Source organism: Symphalangus syndactylus, chromosome 12 (assembly GCF_028878055.3).
Source record: "Symphalangus syndactylus isolate Jambi chromosome 12, NHGRI_mSymSyn1-v2.1_pri, whole genome shotgun sequence".
NCBI classification, from domain to species: Eukaryota; Metazoa; Chordata; class Mammalia; order Primates; family Hylobatidae; genus Symphalangus; species Symphalangus syndactylus.
This window is the reverse complement of record NC_072441.2, coordinates 83,517,923-83,537,271: the sequence shown is the minus strand read 5'-3', so window position 1 is coordinate 83,537,271 and position 19,349 is coordinate 83,517,923. Positions and strand designations below refer to the sequence as shown.

General features: G+C 53.5%; 4 protein-coding genes across 15 annotated transcripts; 2 read left to right on the top strand and 2 right to left on the bottom strand.

Moving 5' to 3' along the window:
- Positions 1-4,229: 4,229 nt before the first annotated feature.
- DPM3 (dolichyl-phosphate mannosyltransferase subunit 3, regulatory) lies at positions 4,230-4,930 on the top strand. 2 transcript variants are annotated; one of them, XM_063626686.1, is made up of 2 exons: positions 4,230-4,330; positions 4,576-4,930. In XM_063626686.1, the coding sequence occupies exon 2, from the start codon at positions 4,581-4,583 to the stop codon at positions 4,857-4,859; it is 279 nt and encodes a 92-aa protein (XP_063482756.1). In that variant the 5' UTR covers positions 4,230-4,330; positions 4,576-4,580; the 3' UTR covers positions 4,860-4,930. The 2 variants fall into 2 exon arrangements, with proteins under 2 accessions (XP_063482756.1, XP_063482757.1); XM_063626687.1 differs by having other exon boundaries at positions 4,281-4,330; positions 4,550-4,930.
- A 1,029-nt stretch (positions 4,931-5,959) lies between these two features.
- On the bottom strand, positions 5,960-9,432 carry SLC50A1 (solute carrier family 50 member 1). Of its 10 annotated transcripts, none has more exons than XM_063626670.1 (6): positions 8,834-9,011; positions 8,429-8,506; positions 7,855-7,978; positions 7,085-7,246; positions 6,709-6,828; positions 5,960-6,627 (listed from the first exon to the last, which is right to left on the bottom strand). In XM_063626670.1, the coding sequence occupies exons 1-6, from the start codon at positions 8,851-8,853 to the stop codon at positions 6,526-6,528; spliced, it is 606 nt and encodes a 201-aa protein (XP_063482740.1). In that variant the 5' UTR covers positions 8,854-9,011; the 3' UTR covers positions 5,960-6,525. The 10 variants fall into 10 exon arrangements, with proteins under 10 accessions (XP_063482740.1, XP_063482737.1, XP_063482739.1 ...); XM_063626667.1 differs by having other exon boundaries at positions 8,815-8,999; XM_063626669.1 differs by having other exon boundaries at positions 8,409-8,506; positions 8,815-8,962.
- On the top strand, positions 6,988-9,432 carry LOC134734384 (serine/arginine repetitive matrix protein 1-like). Its single transcript, XM_063626685.1, has 2 exons — positions 6,988-9,140; positions 9,257-9,432. Exons 1-2 carry the CDS (start codon positions 8,852-8,854, stop codon positions 9,304-9,306), a joined length of 339 nt encoding a protein of 112 aa, XP_063482755.1. The 5' UTR covers positions 6,988-8,851; the 3' UTR covers positions 9,307-9,432.
- A 525-nt stretch (positions 9,433-9,957) lies between these two features.
- Positions 9,958-17,120, bottom strand: EFNA1 (ephrin A1). Of its 2 annotated transcripts, XM_063626681.1 has the most exons (5): positions 16,873-17,116; positions 13,340-13,635; positions 11,248-11,313; positions 11,036-11,086; positions 9,958-10,861 (listed from the first exon to the last, which is right to left on the bottom strand). In XM_063626681.1, the coding sequence occupies exons 1-5, from the start codon at positions 16,962-16,964 to the stop codon at positions 10,749-10,751; spliced, it is 618 nt and encodes a 205-aa protein (XP_063482751.1). In that variant the 5' UTR covers positions 16,965-17,116; the 3' UTR covers positions 9,958-10,748. The 2 variants fall into 2 exon arrangements, with proteins under 2 accessions (XP_063482751.1, XP_063482752.1); XM_063626682.1 differs by lacking the exon at positions 11,248-11,313 and having other exon boundaries at positions 16,873-17,120.
- Positions 17,121-19,349: the final 2,229 nt, after the last annotated feature.

Here is a 19,349-nt window from a genome sequence, read left to right as displayed (position 1 = left end):
GGCCAGCGTGGTGAAACCCCGTCTCTACTAAAAATACAAAAATTAGCTGGGCATGGTGGCAAGCACCTATAATCCCAGCTACTCGGGAAGCTGAGGCAGGAGAATCGCTTGAACCCGGGAGGCAGAGGTTGTAGCGAGCCGAGACTGTTCCACTGCACTCCAGCCTGGGCGACAGAGCGAGGCTCCGTCTCAAAAAAAAAACAAAAAAAAACCCCAAAACAAAAAAACTCTATAATTTATTATCTATCCTTATATGTGGTGGTGTAAGCCCCTAAAATGTTCTGGGGAGTTTCAGGGCCAAGTCTACTGTGTGTGAATAAAATGGACTTTCTGGATCTGCATCTGCAATGCTCGTGTCCAGCCCCTGTAGTATGCCAATATTTGAAAGTCATTGTGACCAGTGTGTCCTTGATTGAGAAACCAGAAAGATTTGGTGTGGAAATGGAAATGTGGCTAGGGCTTTGAAGGTCGTATAGTAGGTTTTAAAAAATGTATTTTTTTTTTTTTGAGACAGTCTCATTCTGTCACCCAGGCTGGAGTGCAGTGGCGCAGTCTCGGCTCACTACAACCTCTGCCTCCCGGGTTCACGCCATTCTCCTGCCTCAGCCTCCTGAGTAGCTGGGACTACAGGCACCCGCCACCACGCCCGGCTAATTTTTTTTTTGTATTTTTAGTAGAGACGGGGTTTCACCATGTTAGCCAGGATGGTCTCAACCTCCTGACCTCGTGATCCACCCGCCTCCGCCTCCCAAAGTGCTGGGATTATAGGCGTGAGCCACCGCGCCCAGCCTAAAAACTGTTTTTGGCCAGGGGCGGTGGCTCATGCCTGTAATCCCAGCACTTTGGGAGGGAGGCCAAGGGGGCGAATCACCTGAGGTCTGGAATTTGAGACCAGCCTGGCCAACATGGTGAAACCCCATCTCTACTAAAAATACAAAAATTAGACCGGCATGGTGGCGGATGCCTGTAATCCCAGCTACTTGGGAGGCTGAGGCAGGAGAATTGCTTGAATCTGGGAGGTGGAGGTTGCAGTGAGCCGAGACCGTGTCATTTCACTCCAACCTGGGCGACAAGAGCAAAACTCCGGCTCAAAAAAAAAAAAAAAAAAATTTGGGCTGAGCACGGTGGCTCACGCCTGTAATCCCAGCACTTTGGGAGGCCGAGGCGGGAGGATCACAAGCTCAGGAGTTCGAGACCAGCCTGACCAACATAGTGAAACCCTGTCTTTAATAAAAATACAAAGATTTGCTGGGTGTGGTGGTGCGTGCCTGTAGTCCCAGCTACTTGGGACGTTGAGGCAGGCTAATCACTTGAAGCTGGGAGGCAGAGGTTGCAGTGAGCCGAGATCACGCCACTGTATTCCAGCCTGGGCCACAGAACGGGACTCTGTCTAAAAAAAAAAAAAGGTTTTTAGTTGTTTTAATTTTTATTTTAACAAAGGAATTTGTATAGTTTTAAAAGCCAACTAGTTCAACAAATATTTTTCGGGGTGGCCAGGCATTTTCAAGTGAAAACTGGGAAACCTGCTAAACAAATTCTGAAAGCTGTAACTTCGGTGGGCGCAGTGGCTTACGACTGCAATAGCAGCACTGTGGGGGCTGAGGTGAATTGCTTGAGCCCAGGATTTTGAGACCAGCCTGGGCAACATAGGGAGACCCCATCTAGACACACACACACACACACACACACACATATACACACACACACACACATATACACACTAGCTGGGCGTGGTGGTGGCCCACTTCTGTAGTCCCTGCTACTTCAGAGTCTGAGGTGGGAGGATAGCTTGAGTCCAGGAAGTCGAGGCTGCAGTAAGCCATGTTTGCACCGCTGCTCTCTACCCTGGGCAACAGAGCAAGACCTTGTCTCAAAAAAAGAAAAAGAATAGAAAAAAAAAGAGCTGTAACTCTACAAGGCTTTTAATGAAAAATAACCATTCCCTGCTCTTCTTCTTTAACCCTTACATATACAACCTACATATGCAACCATGCTCCAGTTTCTAGGCTACTTCTTCTGGTACTTACCTGTACATTTCTTCAAGCAACCCTCCCGCCTAGGCCTCCCAACGTTCTGGGATCACAGCTCCACTGTGCCCAGCTCCAATTTTTAGTTAAATCAATACTTAGTGTTTACATTGTTACGGCTGTGAAAATTTTCTTCACAGCTGAGCCATTTGTGTTTGTGCTAAGACTGTGAATCTGTAAAAACTGCTTTTGTTAATTAACATCAAGGACATAAGGCTGAGAAACTTCTTTTTCCAAAATCATAGTCACAAACTTCGCTATTTGAAATCAGTCAGTGCGAATGGAACATCCTACTCTTGCCAGAAGTTCTGAGCCACGTGGATTACTTTGGCCTCCCAAAGTGTTGGGATTACAGGCATGAGCCACTGTGCCCAGCCTAGATAGTGGGTTTTTGGACATTATATTCTACATTTATCTTGACTTTGTAATTTCCAAGTGGTCCCTCAGCTTGGATTTCTTCTTGATCCCTTCACTTAAAGTTATGCTTACCTCGAACCTATCAAAACACTGCTTCATTTAAATTTTAGCTAGCCTATAGTGTCAGCTACTTGGGAGGCTGAGGCAGGAGGATCACTTGAGCCCAGGAGTTTGAGCTCAGCGTGGGCAACATAGTGAGACTTCAACTCTAAATAAATAAGTAAATAAATTTTAAAATATAAATTTTAAAGTCAAGCCTTTCCCATATCCTGTTGTATTAATTCATTTTCACATTACTGATAAAGACATACCCGAAACTGCAAACAAAAAGGTTTAATTGGACTTACAGTTCCACATGGCTGGGGAGGCCTCAGAATCATGGCGGGAGACAAAGGCACTTCTTACATGGCGGTGGCAAGAGAAAAATGAGGAAGAAACAAAAGCAGAAACCCCTGATAAACTCATCAGATCTCATGAGACTTATTCACTATCATGAAAATAGCACGGGCAAGTCTGGCCCCCATGATTCAATTACCTCCCCTTGGTTCCCTCCTGCGTGGGAATTCTGGGAGATACATATCAACTTGAAATTTGGGTGGGGACACAGCCAAACCATATCATCTGAATGACCATATTTCTTCCTTTTTAATGAGTTGTCCCACAGTTCCTCTAGTGTGTGATCTCTCTGTTGCAGCAAGTTAATAAACCTGTCAAACTACAGATGTGGTCTTTATAAGACAGGCTTATCAATTGTCTTTCCTTTCTTATATAACTCTTTGTTTCCTCTGAAGTTGATAATTGCCTAACCTTTTCTCTTACTTGGTTCTCTCTCTCTCTTTCTCTCTCTATATAATAAATTCATCCCCAAAACTGTTCTAAAGAATTATACTCTTTCTTTCAATGCCTTCACCACTTCAGGTAATTCTTCTGGTCTTTCTTTTCTGTTTTTTTGAAACACAGCCTCCTGGAGCCCTTCTTCCTCTGGCTCCAAGTTATATTGGTTGTTGTCCTTGTAAAAATATGACTACCTCTGTTCTAACAACAATCTCAAGCCTTCATGGTTAGTTGTCAATGCAACCGCTTCACTGACTCCTGCTTTCCCCCTCCACCTGAAGAGAGGTCGAGTCTCTTGACACCTCTGTATCTCCAAAGTCTATCATGGTAATCAAGAAATGTTCTGGCCGGGCGAGGTGGCTCATGCCTGTAATCCCAGCACTTTGGAAGGCTGAGGTGGGCCAATCACTTGAGGTCAGGAGTTTGAGACCAGCCTGGCCAACACTGTGAAATCCCCGTTCTCTACTAAAAATAAAAAAATTAGCCCGGCGTTGGTGGCGCGCGCCTGTAATCCCAGCTGCTCGGAGACAGAGGTTGCAGTGAGCTGAGATCGAGCCACTGTACTCCAGCATGGGCGACAGAGCGAGACTTCGTCTCAAAATAAAAAAAAAAAAGTTCTGTCCCGCCTAGGAACTATAGACAGACCCTGTCAAGAACGGAAAGAAAGAAAGAAAAGAAAGAAATGTTCGAATGAATGAACTAGTGAATGAAGGAATGGATTTCAGCGCTGGAGAACTTAGTTTAAGGGGAACGGTATTATATTCCCATCTTGTTGCAACATTTAAGGATGTCCTCAAGCCTCACGCCAGCCTGGGGCGTAGCCCAAGGTGGGAAAGCAGCGCCGAGGCCTCTCCAGACCCGGCCTGCTCCCGGTTTGCGGAGCACAGCCCGCTGGACCCCGCCTAGATTGAGGCGGTGGCCAGGAGTACGCCAGGCGCCGCCAATGTGAACTACAACTCCCAGAAGGCCGCGCGGAAGCGGAGTGTGAGCCAGGGAGGACATCCGGACTCCAACATCCGGGCCGCGCGGGGAAGGGGAGACCTGGGGCAGAGGTAAGTGTAGGTTGAAGCCTGAATGGAGAGGGTGAGAGATGGGGAGTGGGTCTCAAATATAGAGGGGGTAGCAAGGTGGAAGGGGCCCTTCCACCTTTTGTAGGCACTCAAGTTCGGACCTCTGGGATCGGCGATTCCCCTCTGGCTGGGGCTGGTTTAACTGCTCTCCATGGGCGGGCTTCGGTTGAGTTTGGTCCGCTTTTCCTTTCTGCTCCTCAGGGGAGCATTGCTTTCTTTTCTCGCAGTGACCATGACGAAATTAGCGCAGTGGCTTTGGGGACTAGCGATCCTGGGCTCCACTTGGGCGGCCCTGACCACGGGAGCCTTGGGCCTGGAGCTGCCCTTGTCCTGCCAGGAAGTCCTGTGGCCACTGCCCGCCTACTTGCTGGTGTCCGCCGGCTGCTATGCCCTGGGCACTGTAGGCTATCGTGTGGCCACTTTTCATGACTGCGAGGACGCCGCACGCGAGCTGCAGAGCCAGATACAGGAGGCCCGAGCCGACTTAGCCCGTAGGGGGCTGCGCTTCTGACAGCCTAACCCCATTCCTGTCCGAACAGCTCTTCCTCCCATTCCCCATTAAAGAGCCAGTTTATTTTCTAACTTCGTTTAGTTTTGAGTATGGAAAATGGGTATTGGGGATTCTATGTACTAAAGGTCGAGAAGTGAATGTGAAAGAACCACCTTCCTGAGGCCATCTCAGCCTTTATCTTTGCATCTTGCTGGTGTTCCCATTTTTGCTCCCAAGGAGGCAAAGATCCCTTCTCAAGATTTATCAGGATGGAAATGACATTTCACTTTCCTGGTCCTTTCAACCCTGTAGGAAGTACTTCTTTTTTTTTTTTTTCGAGACGGAGCCTTGCTCTGTCGTTCTGTCGTCCGGGCTGGAGTGCAGTGGCGTGATCTAGGCTCACTGCAAGCTCCGCCTCCCGGGTTCACGGCATTCTCCTGCCTCAGCCTCCCGAGTAGCTGGGACTACAGGCGCCTGCCACCACGCCTGGCTAATTTTTTATATTTTTAGTAGAGTCAGGGTTTCACCGTGTTGGCCAGGATGGTCTGATCTCCTGACCTCCTAATCCGCCCGCCTCGGCCTCCCAAAGTGCTGGAATTACAGGCGTGAGTCACCGCGCCCGGTGTACTACTTCTTTTTTTTTTTTGAGACAGGGTCTCACTCTGTTGCCCAGGCTGGAGTGCAGTGGTGCAATCATGGCTCACTGCAGCCTCACCCTCCCAGGCTCAAACAGTCCTCCCACCTCAGCCTCCAGAGTAGCTGGGACTATAGGCATATGCCACCACACCACCAGGCTGTTTAATTTTTTGTAGTGACAGGGTCTCGCTGTGTTGCTCAGGCTGTTCTCAAACTCCTGGGCTCAAGTGATCCTCCTGCCTGGGCCTCCCAAAGTGTTGTGATTACAGACATAAGCCACCTTACCCGGCCAGAAGTACTTTCTTGAAGCCTAAGTTCCATTCTTCAAGTTTTGTTATTTTTAAGGCCTTCCTGGGTCTTTCCAACCTTTTGGTTCTTTGAGATACCTCTTCTGAGCCTACCCTACCAACCTCAGAATAACTGTGGATCTATCCTTCACCAAACCAGGCAGGTTTAGAATCATGAGTAGAGAATGAACCATCGTGGGCAGGGGTGGGGAACACTTTATTTTAAGGCATATTCATATCGGCATATAAGGCATATTCATATCACAATGGCACGATCTCAGCTCACTGCAACCTCCACCTCCTGGGGTTCAAGCAATTCTCCTGCCTCAGCCTCCCAAGTAGCTGGGATTACAGGCATGTGCCACCATGCCCGGCTAATTTTGTATTTTTAGTAGAGATGGGGTTTCACCATGTTGGTCAGGTTGGTCTTGAACTCCTGACCTCAGGTGATCCACCCACCTTGGCCTCCCAAAGTGCTGGGATTACAGGCATGAGCCACCGCGCCCGGCCTTTTAAGGCATAAAGATAGCACCCCAACCTCCAAAATTAAAAAAAAATCTCTAAAAAATAAAAAGTGATTTCATCTCCTAGGCCCCAACCAATCATCTAAGTAAAGCTCTTTCTTTGGTCCCTTTATCCTCAAAGTCATCTCCTGTTCCCCCAACCCACCGCACCTGGGAAGCTGGACAGCAGGCCCAGCTGAAACAAGGAGGTCTCTTTGGTTCAGGTTGGCACTAAGGTGCCTAGTGGTCAGGTGAGCAGCCTCAGGTTTGCAGGAGCCAATAGTTCCTGTCTTGCTCCTGGGGGTACTTCCAGAAAAGCCAGAAACGGATAAAGCTGGTGACGATTCCTGGAAAGTTGGACACCTGAAATCACAAGAACTGCTATGAGGAGAGGAGCCAGTTCTCCACCTTGCACCCCTGTCACCCCATCCCTGTTGTGCTTACCATGATATAGGGATCTCTGAGTCGAAACCCATAGAGGCACCAGGAGGCAGAGGTGAGAAGGGTAGCAATGGTGAGTGGGTAGGAGAGACATTGGGTTGATTTAGTTTGAATGACCTTAGCCTGTGGGAAAGAATGAAAGACTCTCTTGGCCCAAGCACATCGTAAAGCTTCACCTGCCTAAGGACTTCCTCAAGAAAAAGGTCAGACACCCTCCCTGATCTGTCACCCAACCTTTCCTGCCTCCCATTCGCCCACTTCTACTGCCTTGTCTTCTTCCAGGGTTTGGATCTCCCCTTCCTCGGGACTGTAAGCCATAGTATTTGGCTGTGAGAGCCTGACTCTTATCTCTCCTACCTCCTTGGACACCCCCACTCACCAAGTCAGCCAGTGGTGAGAGGTACATGCTGATGGTGAAGACACTGCAGAAGAGGCCCAACTGCTGAAGCCGGGCCTCAAGGTTGGGTACCAGGAGCCAAAAGTAGCTATAACCCAGGAGAAGGACCCCTAGCAGGGTTGCAGTCTGTAGGAGCACAACACGCTGCAGGGGAGAGAGTAGCCTTACTTCCAGATGTGCACTCTGACTTCCCTGCTAGAGTTAATTCATCCTGCCTTCTCCCATGCTCCAATGGGGAAGCCAAACTGTCTAGGCCTCTAGCACTGCACTGTCACAGCTTCTTTCCCACCACCAACTTGATAGGAAAGTCTTATCCACCCACAACACTGGAGACTTCTGGGGGAGATAAAGATGTGTTTTTTTCTGTATGCTTGGCACACACAGTAGGAGCTTCATAAATGCTTGTGTGATTGAGCAGGGAAGCAGAGCTAATCATCTCATTCTCACCCACGGGCCCTGGCTCTAAAGAAGTATCAGAGACAAAAGCCCTTTCCCCTTAGCTTATTGGCTGAAGCCCAGGGTGGGCAGCATAGGCATCTCAGGCTAGGCAGAGCTACCAGCCTTGCCTAAATGGGGGCAATGTGTTAATCTCAGAAGGCTGGCTTCATAGAGGAAGGGAACCTGCAAGGCTGGAGAGGCCTTCCTGGAAAGGGTGGCAGTGCCAGCTGTTACAGTCTTCTAGGAAATAGTGTTTGCCCTGCCAGCAAGGCAGGGCATGCAGCAGATAGGTGGGTCCAAGGGAGGGCCTCTACCTTCCGAGGGCAGTAATGCAGATATGCCAAGATATACAGGGTCTGAAGCGCAGCACCCACTGTGTTGACGACGATGAGGATCCCGTCTCCCTTCAAAGCCCCATAACTCAGCCAGCCCAGGTTGCTGCAGGGTGGAGGGGATGGACATGGCTCAAAGGGTTCAGTGTGAGAGAAGGACCCAAAGGTCTTTCACTCTTTTTTTTTTTTTTGAGACGTAGTCTCGCTCTGTCGCCCAGGCTGGAGTGCGTGGCGCGATCTCGGCTCACTGCAAGCTCCGCCTCCCGGGTTCACGCCATTCTCCTGCCTCAGCCTCCCGAGTAGCTGGGACTACAGGCGCCCAGCACCACGCCCGGCTAATTTTTTGTATTTTCAGTAGAGACGGGGTTTCACCGTGTTAGCCAGTATGGTCTGGATCGCCTGACCTCGTGATCCGCCCGTCTCGGCCTCCCAAAGTGCAGGGATTACAGGCGTGAGCCACCGCGCCCGGCCAAGCCTCTTTCACTCTTGCTCCTCCTGCCCCGCCCCCACCTCCCTCTGATAGCCTTTCCCACTACCGCAGCCGTCGCCCCCTCACTTGACTTCCGTGGTGAGAAAGGGCAGGAACTGGACGTTGTCCACACTCCGGGTCATTCGCATGTGCCTGAGGTCCGAGCTGTAATGGGGCCCCGAAGGGAGGGGTGAGGGGTGGGAAGGGAGAAGCAGAGTGCTTGAGGGGGATGCCCAATGCCTGTCATCCTTTCCGGACCAGCGCAGACCCCGCACCCCCTCTCCTCCGCCAGCTACCCTGCCTTCTCCCTCAGGCCTAGTGACCAGCCTCGCCCTTGTACCCCGGTCCCCTCGACCCGATCCCACTTTGATCCTGGTTCCGGACGAGCGAGGTGCTGTGACCACGTCTCTGCCCGCTCTCTCTCCTTTCCTGACTGCCTAGTCCTCCCCAACCCAGCCAGGCCGCACTCTCACAGGCCGGCGGAGAACATGCCAAGGGTGAAGACCACGCATGCTCCGTAAACGAGCGAGTCCAGAAAGCCGCCCGCCTCCATCACGACTAGAGTCGGATCCCGCGTCCAGCGCCGGCCGCAAGCCTGCGGTTGCCGGGACCTACTGCAGCCCGGACCTGCGGCGCTGGAGCCCCGCTCCGCGCACTCGGCTCCGCCCCCGCGCGCTCGGCCCGTCCCTCCGGAAACTGCGTCGAAGCCCCACCCTCCCTCCGACCCCGAACCGGAACTCGCGCCCCTCTCCTCCGAGCGCCTGCCCAGTGCCCTGGTCCAGACCTCCTCCGTGTCCCGGTCAGTCCCCTTCCTAGGGCTCCGCGGGTGTGTCCCGGATACCTGCCGCTCCTCACACTCTGCCTACGCCTTGGATCATCTAGACCCCCCCAGTCTCAACGTTCGTGTTCCCACAGGCCCGTGCGCCTTCGGCGGTGGACCTCCAAACAGAAGCTTGCTAGTTTAACCAGACTTCAGCACGCTTTCCATCCAGAGCTCCACATCAGAACCCCAGTTGCGCAGGCTTTGGGAAGTTTTTTTCTGGAGTTTGCTGCCGAAGCCTTTTTTTCAAAATAACACATTGCCAGGAATCACCAAGCCTTCCTCTTTTGCCCTCCCTCTCGGGTCAACTTTACATGACGTGGCCAATCCACTGACGCCTCTATCACTGACCCCCCCCGCCCCGGTCCAACCCACTTGTTGCTGGGAACTTTCTCTCCCAGCTTCCCACACGTCTCTGCTAGTGTGGCTGTGGGGCGGGGCCGCATGCCTCAGCTGGCGTTCCCAGCTTCCCTGACTCACCCAAACAGCGTGAGTACCTGAACGGTAGTATGCCAAAGCCCTGTGGTGACGGGGTGGGAGTGGGGTAGAGTTTGGATAGGAAGACCTTCCAGAGTGGAGTGCAGCTCAGAACCCGAGAGACTGCTGTCAGGAGCACTCCGGTCCTGGACAACCCTCAGAGGAGGAAACACCCCACCCTTTTGGCCTGGTGAGGGGCACGCATTCTTTGGAGAGAAAGAAATTCAAACCCAGTTGCTACTGTTGTAGCACAGAGAGCCTCGCACTTAGCAGAGACTCAATGGTCATACGTTTTAATATGGAGTGGCAGAAAAGCATGTCCGAAAAAACACATTGCTTTATTTTGAGACAAAGAACGTTGTATAAAAAAACTCCAGTTGTAGAAATCAGGACAGACACACAGCAACTTATATACAGATACTGTACACGTGGGCCCTGCCCTTTAGGCTACACTCTAGGCAGAATGTACACATGGGCACTGCCCTTACAGCTACACTCTAAGAACAGGTTGGCACAGCCCCCCTGCTGGCACAGCTCTGGGGAGTGCTGCCCCAGGATGGGAGAGAATGCAGTACCTGGCTACAAACTTCTCTGTGGCAGCTCCACAGATGAGGTCTTGCTGGGAGATGCTGGGTCAGCCCAAGCATGCTGCCTCTCCTGTACCTGGCTCCCAAGCAAGAAACTGTTTCTTGCTTTTCCTTCAGTCAGTTCATCTGGGCATCCTGGCTATCTCCTGGAGGGGGCGTCTTTGACAAGCTTTGCCCATCCACGTGGCCCCTTCCAGCTCAGCTCCCCACTGTGCCTTAAGGGACCATGTCTGCACAGCTTGTTTCTTTGGCTTAAAGGCAGGAATGGTGGGAAAGGACTGTCTCCACTTCTTTCTCCATCCCTCCGAGGTGAAGGTGGGGATGGCACTGCTGGGCTGGTTGGCCTCCTTCCAGTTGAAACCCTTAATACTGACCCGTTTTGAGGCTGCTAGGTGACAGCTTATGCCTGTGGTGGGAGTGGTTCCCAGGGCTGGGGGCTCTGAAAGTGGCCCCAAGACAGGTTTGGAGTGCCTGTCCCTCTCTTCAGCGTGTCCCTCTTTAAGGCCAGGTGTGGCATACACCTTCACGGGGTTTGCAGCAGCAGAAGTGGCAGGAGCAGCACAGTCCAGGCAAGTGGGAAGAGGCGTGGGGCAGCACTGTGACCGATGCTATGTAGAACCCTCACCTCTGGGTCATCTGCAAGGTGAGAGGGCAAAGGCCACCAATGTGAGTGGCTCCACTATTTGCACTGGCCCTCAGCCCAACAGGATTCCCTCAGCCTCTGCCTGGTAAAGGAGCCATCTCCTGTACCCAACCTCTTCAAGCAGACCCCTTCCTGTGCCCCAGGCCCAGTTTGCTCCAGCTACCCACCTGCTGCAAGTCTCTTCTCCTGTGGATTGTCATGGGCCTGAGGACTGTGAGCTGAAAGACAAGAGTGGTAGTAGATCAGGTACTATATCAAGGAGGCAGAGGGCTGTAAGTGTGAGTGGGCTGGGCTGCAAGACTTCTATACCATCCTAGATCACTAGACCGCACCCAGCGTAGAGATGGAGGAAGGACGCCCACAGGGCTCTGACACTCACTGATTTTGCCACTGACAGTCACCTTCAACCTCAAGCAGCGGTCTTCATGTTGGTGGATGGGTTTGGCTGCAAGATAAGCCCACAGGGGGTTAAATAAGAAACCTTTGCTGGAAGAAAATGTAAACCCAAATGCCCCTTGCCCTGCTTTCTCAGCTCCCTACTCAATTTCTTTCTTCTCTTCCCTCTAACCTTGATTCCTACTCTCCTTAGTTTTTGCTAACTTCCTGCCCAGTGTTCAGCCCAGCCTCTCATTCTTTGGAAATAACCCTCAGCTTTGGCAGTGGTGACAAAAAGAACATAGACACTGCCCCTCCCCACATTTCATCCTTCATTCCTCCAAGTCTGAATATGTTCCTCTTGCCTGGGCCACTTAATACCACTCCTGGGCCGGGCGCGGTGGCTCACACATGTAATCCCAGCACTTTGGGAGGCCGAGGTGGGCGGATCACGAGGTCAGGAGTTTGAGACCAGCCTGGCCAATATGGTGAAACCCCGTCTCTACTAAAAACACAAAAATTAGCCAGGCATGGTGGCACATGCCTGTAGTCCCAGCTACTCAGGAGGCTGAGGCAGAAGAATCAATTGAACCCAGGAGGTGGACGTTGCAGCAAGTCAAGATCGTGACACTGCACTCCAGTCTGGGCGACAAAGCGAGACTCTGTCTCAGAAAAAAAACAAAACAAAACAAAAAACTACTCCTGCCTAGCCCCCACTCACAGAGTCCTAGATCCATCTTATACAAAGCTAATCTCATAACTTTCTTTTTGAAATGGAGTCTCACTCTGTCACCCAGCCTGGAGTACAATGGTGGGATCTCGGCTCACTGTAACCTCACACCTCCTGGGTTCAAGCGATCCTCCCGCCTCAGCCTATTGAGTAGCCGGGACTACAGAGGTGCGCCACCACACCCGGCTAATTTTCATATTTTTTTAGTAGATTTGGGGTTTCACCATGTTGGCCAGGCTGGTCTTGAACTCCTGACCCTAGGTGATCTGCCCACCTCGGCCTCCCAAAGTGCTGGATGATCTCATAACTTTTAAAATCCATCAGGCTGTGCACGGTAGTTCACGCCTATAATCCCAGCACTTTGGGAGGCTGAGGTGGGCAGATCACTTGAAGTCAGGAGTTCAAGACCAGTCTGACCAACATGGTGAAACCCTGTCTCTACTAAAAATACAAAATTAGCTGGGCGTGGTGGCAGGTGCCTGTAATCCCAGCACTTTGGGAGGCTGAGGCGGACAGATCACTTGAGGTCAGGAGTTCGAGACCAGTCTGACCAACATGGTGAAACCCCGTCTCTACTAAAAATACAAAATTAGCTGGGCATGGTGGCAGGTGCCTGTAATCCCAGCTACTTGGGAGGCTGAGGCAGGAGAATTGCTTGAATCCGGGAGGCAGAGGTTGCAGTGAGCAGAGATCACACCACTGCACTCCAGCCTGGGCGACAAGAGTGAAACTCCATCTCAAGAATAATAAAAAAATAAATAAAACCCATCAGTGGTGAGAGCCCTCAGGATGAAGTCCAAACTCCTTATCACCTTTTAGTTCCCCTCATGGTCTGTTCTGTCCACCTCTCCAGGCTCACATCTCCTCACTTCCTGTGTCCCTCCCACTCCAGCCAGGCTGAGCCATAGGAAGTTCCCTGAAGATGTCATGCTCCCTTTGTACGTGTGCCTTCATGCCTGGCCAGCTCCTCTGCTTGTCCTAAGCTCTGGGACCATCTTCCCCACTGAGCCTTCTCTGAGCCCCATAGCCTGGCAGGTGCCCAGGTCATTTTCCCAAGGCCCCTGTGTTCATGTCTACCGCAGTACACTGTTCTAAGGGTCTGTTAACCTATGTGTGTTTCTTCCCAGCTTCCTTGAGGACAGGGGCTCTGTAGTGTTTTATTTATCTCTGCGCTCATAGTACTAAGCAGAGTGCCCAGCACATAGTAGAAGCTCACTCACATTGCGATGTAGATGAATGAAAATAGAATTCAAGATCGGAAGGGGCCCTCTGCTGCTGGACTCTGCACCAAGCATGTACCCAAGCATGTACGTGGTGGCAAAAAAAAAAAAAAAAACACAGACACTGTCCCCTCACAGGCACTCACAGATGTAGTAGTAGCTGTGTCCTTCTTTGAACTCCTTGCCCAGGGTGAAAGGTGTAAAGCGCTGGAACTTCTCAGACAGCTTCTCGGGGCCATGCTTGGCACTGGGCCGGTTGCACTGCCAGCGGACTTGGTCCTTGGACTGGGGCTGGCACAGCTGGTACTCCTCACGCTCTACCAGGTACAGTATGTACTGCTCCATGGCAGCGTCTGCCACAGAGTGATCCTCATAGTGCGGACAGATGATGTCCACGTAGTCATTCAGCTGCACATGTATGGTGTAATCCTCATTCCGGAACCTGGGGACACACACAGGGGAAAGAAGCAGGTGGTCATTCAGAAGCCAGGCCAGATCCTTGGGCCTCTGAATGTTTACATGACCTCTCACATTTCACACTGGACCCCAAGAGATTTTTCCGAAGCTTCAACTCCCAATATGTACTGATCTTGATGTCTTACATTTCTCTCTGCCATCTCTAAACATTCCCCCGCACCATCACTGTCTCCTGTTGGTCCTTCAAATAGCATCCACTCAGTATCTTTGAGGTACCAAAGCATTTTCCATAACCCCCCTGATATTTACCTGATACTCAGACGGGCTTCTACCTATTTCTGAAGCTCACTTATCATTCTCTTCTACCCATAAATATTTCCCTAAATCTGTTCTACCAGTTGCTCCTTTTAAATGCTGTTAGGCCTCAATCTGAGATCCCATCGGTCCATTCTGTAATCAGAATCCAGGAAACCCTTTCTCTTTACCATGCTAGCCCGGAGCCCCCAATACATCTGTGTCTTCACTTTCCTTACTCCTCTCACATTTCCCCGGACCCACTGAGTAGATCTCACATTTCCCAGCTTCACTTTTCCTCAAAAATGAAGCTAGTATACCCAGGCCCACAGATAATGTCCCTAGTCCTTTAAGTTAAATCACTCTCATCAATTCATTCAGCCCCCTCAAATCTTCCCTTTCTAGCTACTCAAACTTATACAGTGGTCTCCTTTTCCCCTTCTCAGAGCACCCCAAAACATCCCTATCCTTTTATCTCCAAAAGCCACACTTCCACCTCCCCCTAGATGAAATGCTGAAGCTCTGAGCTTGAGACGACCTCTGGCCTCTCCCCTCTCCCCTCTCCCCTCTCTCACCTCTCTCCTCCTCTCCCCTCCTCCCAAGGTGGAGCCAGCTCCCCTCCCCTAGTTCATTCCCCCTGGCCCCACCGGCTCCAGCCTGACTGCCCACCAGCCCCTCCCCACCAGCTCCAGACACCTGGCTCCAGCCTGGGTGGGGTCCCAGTAGGGGGAAAAGTGCTTCCCCCAACCCCGCAAGCTGATCAGTTTCTTTAATTCCCCCAGGCACTGCCAGCTAGAGACTCAGCAGAATTAGCGCCAACTTGCTTCGAACTGAAAGCCCTGGCCACGGTTGGGAGGGCGAGGAAGGAGTCAGGCGGAGAGGACTCTGAGGTGGGCACCCACTGCCCAGTCAGCATGACCCCTAAGAGGCCAGGCTTTGCAGCAGCGTGCCAGCGCCCAAACTAGGCTTACCAGGCCCCTCCCCCACCCTGGGGAAAAGAGAGAGAGGAGCAGAGAGAGGCTTTTAAAATTCCTCTCTGGAGAGATAAACATAGAAGCCATTTCAGAACAGGTATTTCAGCTCTGGGCCTGGCGTCTTTCCCTCATTCCCGTGACGGGCACTGACTCATTCCTCATCCACCTCTGCTACCCGCCCCAGCACTCATGAGAACCTGTGAAAACTTACCTTGTCAAATGTGGACAGCCCCCAGGACCCCAGGAGGGCACAGCGCCCACTCACCCCCAACACTGTCCTCCAAACAAAGGGAGCCGGCAGGTCAGAATGAGGGGCCTGCCCTCCAGCATGAGGGAGGCTGGCGCCCTTCTCAGCATGCTGCCCCCGCCTGAGGCCTGGAGATCCCAGGGCTGCTGCCCACTGGCCTGAGTCACCCATGCCAGCCTCACCTACCCCGTTCATTGTAGCCTCATATTTGCCCCCACGCTGGGCTCAGCTTGGCTGCCTACGGACTCTACTCTGGACGCGTCTCTTTAGTCCTGGGTATGATAGGGTGTTTGTGTGTGTGTGTGTGGCCACAGGGTCACCCATCAGCGCCCTCTCCTGGGGGTACAGTCTGCTGTACTTAGCCTTCATTTGACTCTTGCTTCCCATCTGGGAAAGGGGGGCAGTGGCGTCAGGGAAGGCGGGGAGGTGGGTAAGGAAGAGGCTCCTTCCTGAAAGAGAGGAAACCTGGGAGCTTGGGAACGGAAAAGGCCAGGGTCCCCCCCTCCCTACTCATGGCTTCCTGTCCCCTCCTCCTCCTTCAGTCAACACCTGGCATGGGCATAAACAGGGACTTTGCTCTCTCCCATACTAGGGCGAGATGCATCGGGTCAAGGAGGCAAAGCACAGGGAGCGGGTGGCGGAGGGCTGGCTGAGCCTCCCCAGCGTCCATGGGCAGGAGGTCATTGCCCTCTGGGGTTGGCAGCTGGCTGTTCTCTCCCCCACCCCAACAAGCCACAGACAACAGACCGCCTCACCAGACGATGCCACAGGGTCAGAGGAAGCTGGCACAACATATTTCTCAAGGGGAGTGGGGGGCAAGCTCACTAGGGCCGAGAGTGGCTAAGCCGGTGAGATGGCTTTCATGATACCAAGCTGCCCAGTTCTCTCCCTGCTCCTCCCTACCACTCTCTCCTGTATTCCTGCAAATATTGTTCCCATAACTTCAGAAAACTCAAGGGCAAGAACAAAGGAGCCGACAGAGTCTTCCTCCCAGTACCATTTGCCTCACAGCCCTAAATCTGCCCAGGAGAAATTAACTCCTTCCTGCCCAGAGCCTTCTGCAACCCCTTTAACCCCTTCTGTTCCTTCTGAAGCTTTCTCATGATCTCCCTCTCCCAGCTCTTCGCTTTTACTACTTGAGAGCCCCATAAACAGGTGATTCCCTCAGCCTACCCATGCACAGCATGTGCCTCACTCATGCCACCCCAAAAGACCCCTAGTGAGGGACTTTCCAGGTTTGCTTTAAATACAGGGTGAATGCATAATGAATGCCTACAGCCCAGCTCTCTCCTGAAAGGTCCTTCCAGGGTTACCTTGAGCATTCTGTGCACTCTTGATGTCACACCAAGTACCTGTCAGTGTGGTCAGATACCCAAAGGACACACAAGGAGCGGCGAGGCTTTCACAGTGGGGGGGCCTAGAACAAGGGCCCTGGCTGCCAGGGGCGAAGTCTGTGCTTGAGGCAGGAACTGCCCAGCATGGGTCCCTCACTTTAGAGTAATAGGGGTGCCAGAGAGAAGGAAGGGAAGGGCAGATATAAGCCCATGCAAGTAGACACGAGCAGGTTCCTGCCCCGGGGTGGGGTGCTCCCAGATATGAGGGAGAAGTGAGGGGAGGAAAATCTACAGCCGCCCTCCTACCTCGGTCATCTACTCTAGGCTCAGTTCAGGGGTTGGCCGGGACAGTTATCCCGGTGGGGTAGTGCCAGCCAGGAGCCCAGGCTGCCAGCGGGAGTCTCGAGGCTTACTTGGGATTTGAACTGTTCCAGAAGACGGTGTGGCGATCAGCAGCGGCCAGACTGCAGCACAGACCCAAGAGAGGGGCCCAGAAGAACTCCATAGCGCGGGGCCTGGCCACGCCGAGCGGGGACGCGGGTCTCCTATGGGTCTGGGTTCCCACTGGCTTTCTCCGCGGCGCAGTCAGCGCTGGGCTCACAGATCTGGCCTCTTCGCCTAGCGACTCCGCCTTTTGGGCCGGCGCCGCCCGACACCCCGCCCCGCCCTCGCCCCGCCCGGCGCGCGGCTGCCCCGGGGCTTGAGGGCTAGGGATGTGGAGGAGGGGCGGGCAGGGGAGGCGAGGAGGCTGGGGGTGCAGGAAAGAGCGAAGCGCGCTCCTCTGCCCCCGCAGATCTGCTCAGAGATGTGTGTTCGCTCACTTGTGGGTCTGCGTGGAGCTTTGTGAGCCTGTCCCGGTGGTGGACTTGCGTCCCTGGGCGCAGTCGCGTGCGGGAGAAGGGAAGAACTCGCAAGTGCGAGTCTGCGAAGGCGGGGGTGCGGGACCCGGCTTTGCTGCTAGGCGCGCGGACCTTGCAGGGTACAAGGTTGCTGAAATGCCCCGCACCTTTCCGAGCCTCGCATGCCCAGGCTCGGGCGCCCGCGTTCCCACACTCTCCTCCTCCCCCATCCCCTTCCCAGACTCTGCGCTCGACTGCCCCTCCCCCCACACACGCGGCTGTTTGTTTTTGTTGGGTTTGTCAATGTTGTCTTTGTTCTGGAGATTGTGTCATCGCCTAGATGCCCGGAATAAAGTGCAACGCTGTGTGTGATCGAGGGTGTAACGTGTGCGGCCGGGGCTAAGGGCGCCTCTGTCCATCACATCGGTGCCTGCGCGCAGGAGCGACACGCAGGACCCTGGGCTCGAGAGGGGTCCGTTCTTATTTTAGATAAGTCAAAGGGCACTAATAACCTGAGTATATGTAACAACACACGCGTACACCGTGCGAACGGGCTCTTGAATATGGACTGTGAGAATCTGGGCATGAAGGGTGACAAACTGTAACCACACATGAAATACGTGTGATGGCGCGCTAGCATGAAAGCATTTGTGAGTAGTATCACAGCCGCGTGTGTGGAAGCGTGTGAAACTCTTTGACTGACGTGTGCTAATGTTTGTGAACAGCGTGTGAAGAGGAGGGGAGACGCGTACCTGCGTGCAGCGGGGGTGGGGTGGAACGGAGGGGTGTTTGTGCGCAGTCCTCAGGCTGCACAGCTGGAGCTGGCCCAGTCTGAGCTGGGGCTCCCAGTCAGTCGGGCCCCGGTACCCGGCTCGGCCCCCTCCCCCGCGCTGTGTAAACAAATCCGCTGGAATTTGCCTCTCGGGGCTCTTCTCCCCGCCTGGATCTGCTGCGGTCTGGAGAGGGCTTTGGCGGGCGGGTGTCAGCTCCTGGGGTGGAGAGGGCGGGCAGGTGTTTGATTAGGCTCACGAGTGAGCCTGGAGTGGGAGAGCCGAATGCTGTGTGTCTGCGTGCGTTTGGTGGTTTACGTGTGTGGTTGTGTGGCTGTGTGCGCCCCGGGTTGGTGTTATGAGTGTGTGTGCGCATCCTTAGCCGGCCCTTCCCTGCGGCTGCGCATCGCGGTAAGCCACGGACCCGGGGCCCCTGGCCAGGTCCGGCCCAGCTTCCCCGGTTCCCAAGCCGTTTCATCCTCCTATTTTACGGCCAGGCCTGGCTACAGCCCCTGTAATTACGCGGGGCCCGGACGCCGCAGCAAGTCTGGCGCTGACCCCGCCGGGGAGGAGCCTGGAGCTAGGGAGGGCCCAGCCGGCTCCCCACTGCACCACCACGTGCGCTGAGGCCGCTGGAGGCCCTATTCGCTGCGTTTACAATAAATACAGAGCACCAACGGCCTGTAACCCTGCGGCCGGGTCAGGGCCGGGTTTTGCGCACGGCCAGCGCCACCCCCCTCTCCCTCGGGCACCTGCCCCAGGCGACGTGCCCAGCCAAGCGTTTGTCCGAGGTGCGGCCCGCTCCTCTCACCCAGGACGAAGTCCACCCGCCGACTGCTCCCAGGGCGGCACCTCACGCGCCTTTTGCTCACCTAGGAGGACACCTGGGTGTCGACCTCCCACGTGGCCCCGGCGAGAGTACTGCCTCCCAGTTCGGTCATTCCATAGAGTCAAAGCTCCACGAGGACATGGGTTTTTGTTTTGTTCATTATCTTACTGCCAGCACCTGGCACAGCATCTAGCACATATAGTAGATGGTCAGTAAATATCTGTGGAGTGAGTGAAATCACTCACTGTTCAGTGAAGGAACTTAACTTCTGCTGGACATAACTGCTCTGAAAAGGATCCAGCAGAGGGGTTGGAGAGGGGAGGGATGCTGGTAGCTCTTTAGAGCGGGTGGCCCTGGTTGCCTCCTGGAGGAGACAGCTTTGGGCCGGATTCCTTGGTTTCTCTGACCACTGGGACTGGGCGGGGACGTGTGAAGTCCCACGCTGCAGCTGC